The sequence below is a fragment of the Tupaia chinensis genome, unplaced genomic scaffold (assembly GCF_000334495.1).
Source record: "Tupaia chinensis unplaced genomic scaffold, TupChi_1.0 Scaffold140464_1, whole genome shotgun sequence".
NCBI lineage: Eukaryota > Metazoa > Chordata > Mammalia > Scandentia > Tupaiidae > Tupaia > Tupaia belangeri.
Genome location: NW_006200341.1, coordinates 372,842 through 376,183, shown reverse-complemented (window position 1 = coordinate 376,183; position 3,342 = coordinate 372,842). Strand labels below are relative to the sequence as shown.

The 3,342-nt window shown below is 44.6% G+C and overlaps 1 protein-coding gene across 2 annotated transcripts in view; it reads right to left on the bottom strand.

Moving 5' to 3' along the window:
- Positions 1 to 2,013: 2,013 nt before the first annotated feature.
- TARS3 (threonyl-tRNA synthetase 3) overlaps positions 2,014 to 3,342 on the bottom strand; it is a 69,991-nt gene continuing 68,662 nt past the window's right edge. Inside the window, exon 17 of one of the 2 annotated variants that reach the window (XM_027766058.1) lies at positions 2,014 to 3,126. In XM_027766058.1, coding sequence (XP_027621859.1) covers positions 2,936 to 3,126 — 191 coding nt within the window. In that variant the 3' untranslated portion in view covers positions 2,014 to 2,935. The remainder of the gene's footprint in view (positions 3,127 to 3,342) is intronic. The other variant, XR_003546891.1, reaches the window with a different exon arrangement.

Below are 3,342 nucleotides of genomic sequence, written 5' to 3'. Positions count from 1 at the left end.
ACACACACACACACACACACACACACACACGCACGCGCCAGCAGATGGCATTTTTGTTAAGGCGCAGGATCCAACATGCTTGACTCAGTGGTTCAAATCCTGCATCTGCAGCTTGAAAGAAAAAACAGGTGCATGTGCCTGAAATCTCAAGGGATTGCTGTGTGGCCATGCCCCCTGTGGGGTGGTGCAGTGATTTCTCCCTTTCTATTTCTCTCCAGCACCCAGTGGCAAAAGAATCTTAGAAACAAACAAAAAAATAAACACATAGACTGACACCTGGTACACAATAAGCCCTCAGTAAATGTTAGCTTTAATATACTGCAGGCCCAGCTACTCCTCAAAGAGCCGGGTACTCGATAAGGCTCAGGGTACACAGGAGGCCTGGTGGGTTAAAAATCACCTGTACGCGGTTCGAGTCCTGGACCCGGTGGCTTGAACTCACGCTGGGCGCGTGTGCGTGCATGCCCAAGATCCCGAGAGGAGAATGGAGGAGAAGGGATTGTGGCATGACCATCCCCCCTGGGGGGTGATTTCTCACTTTCTCTCTGTCATTCTGGCGAGTGGATGTGTCCTATAGCAAAAACCTCTCCAAACAAAAAAATCCACCTGTATCCCTGGCTAAATGGGAATCTGGGTCAGGAGGATCACCAAGGCAGGACCCTGTCAAGAACACCCCTCCCACCGCCCTTTCTCCTCCTCATATTGGGACCAGCAGATGGCATAATGGTTATATCGCTGGATTCCTTCATAGTTGACCATGGTTCAAGTCTTACACCCTGAGGCTGGGACGGATGTGCGTGCATGCCCAAAATCCTGAGAGAAGAATGGAGGAGAAGGGATTGCAGTACGGCCATTCCCCCTGGGGGGTGATTTCTCGCCTCTGTCTCTCTGGTGAGCATACGCGCCCTATAGCAAAAATCTCTCTTAAAAATCCTACACACAGGGTTCCAACAGTTGGCGTAATGGCTATGTCGCTGGACTCCCATGTAATGGACTGTGGTTCCAGTTCTGGACCTGGTAGCTTAAACTCACGCCGGGCGTGTGTGCGTGCGTGCCCAAGATCCCGAGAGGAGAATGGAGGAGAAGGGATTGCGGTGTGGCCATCCCCCCAGGGGGTGATTTCTCGCTTTCTGTCTCTCTGTCTCTGTCTGTCTGGTGAGTGCACGTGCCCTATAGCAAAAAACCTCTCAAAAAACAGAAAAGAAAAAAAAATTGGTCACATGGGGCCAGCAGGTGGTGTGGTGGTTAAGGGCGCTGGACTCCCACATGGCCGACCACAGTTTGAGTCTTGGACCTGGGGCTTGCTTTCTCTCTCTCTCTCTCTTTCTCCGTCTCTGGCCAAATTAAAAAATAAATAATAAAGTTAAAGTAATTCTTTTAAAAAAAGTCGTACACACATATTCTGCCACACAGGTCTGATATATAGCATTGTTGTATGAACTGTTGCATTGTTCACGTCTCTCAGGCAGCCAAATAATCAGTATGTTACAGAAAAATTGCACCTTACATTTTGTTTGAATTCCACAGCACTCAGCCAAATAAATAAGTCCTTCTGGACTGGTAGCCATATTCTACACTGACACAAAGCCACTTTGGTTTGATTTTGAGCAAGCAAGGTATTCTTTTTTTTTTTTTTCTGTAGAGGTTTTTGCTAGAGTGCTTGTGCTCGCCAGAAAGAGAGACAGACAGAGAGACAGAAAGCCAGAAATCATCCCCTCAGGGGGGATGGCCACGCCACAATCCCTTCTCCTCCATTCTTCTCTCGGGATCTTGGGCACGCACGCACACGTGCCTGGTGTGAGTTTAAACCACTGGGTCCAAGACTCGAACCGCGGTCGACTACGTGGGAGTCCAGTGATATAGCCATTATGCCAACTGCTGGTCCCAACAAGCAAGGTAGTCTTTCAGTTAAAATCGTCAGTCCATTTGAGTTTATAAGTCAGTGGAATATCAGGTCCATCAGAGATGTCATTAACTCTTGGTAAGTAGCTGACTGTGGTAGAAGCCCATCGCTGAAACAAGGAAACACTGCATGGTGCGTTTTTATTTGGGAATTGTATTATTTTTTTTCAAACAAAGCTTAATGATGAATTAGAAGCATTAAAACTGCAACTCTCAAACCTATGGTACAAGCAACAGATTCCATGACACTGAATGTCCTTGAGGTTCAGTCTTTTGTCAGTAATACAGTATTTAGTCCTACCTGCTGTTTTTGGTGGTGGACGATTATTTAAAACAAATGAAATAATCATTCCGATGTGGGAGATAAAATTTCAGTGTCAACGCTAGTAAAACAGCCATAAAAATACCTGACTCATAATATTATTAGAAAAGAAGATTTCCCCCCTATTAACAAAGCTTTGCAGACCGTTATTGGAAGCCCATTTTTTGAAAATCACAAATCTTGTCAATGACGTTTCAGATTCTGCTTTTCCTAATGTTTCCCTTTGTGAATGACCATTTCTCCACTTAAGTCTCTGAAGGCATGGCCCATTTCCCAAGTTTGGCCTCTTACTGGTCTTGGATCACATGGATAAATTAGGCTTTATACATATCAGCTAATCATTTATTGTCTTCTTTTTCAACTAAGCCCATGACTGGACCTATCTGTGGGTCCAAAGTTCTTAGAAGTACTAACATGTTAAAGGTTAAGAAAAATACATTTTGGGGCCAACAGGTGGCAGAGTGGTTTAAGGCTCGACTCCCACGGAACTGACTGTGGTTTGAGTCCTGGACTCAATGGCTTGAAACTCATGCCAGGCGCATGTGTGTACGTGCCCAGAATCCTGAGAGGAGAATGGAGGAGAAGGGACTACACAGCATGGCCATCCCCTCTAAGGGTGATTTCTCACTTTCTGTCTCTGTCTCTCTGGCAAGTGCACGTGCCCTACAGCGAAAATCTCTCTAAAAAAAAAATAAAAATACATTTTCAAGGTCAAAATGAAGTTGCACAGAAGCAAATATAATCTAAGGAAGGGACTTCAAAAGTCTTCCTATTCAGTGTACGTGATCTCTTGAGATTCTTCAGTTTATCGATGGCAGAAGTTACTGAAATCTCTCCATGAATTTTGTTGTCTCTTGTTCGAACATTGACAGCGTTATTTATCTTTTCCTTTTCTCCAACCACTGTAGAAAAGAGAAATATTTCAAGTCAACGATTGACGAAGTGTTGTGTCAACTCTCACATGATATATGTGTCCTGGGTTTTTCTTCAATGTTAATCCCTAGATATCAACCTAATGACCATTAGCTTTATCCTCTGCTAGGTTTCTTCAGAGAAGGAAGGTCTTCTCTGTTATCTCTATCTCTGTCGTCTACTTGAGAGAACAGCTATTGTGATCT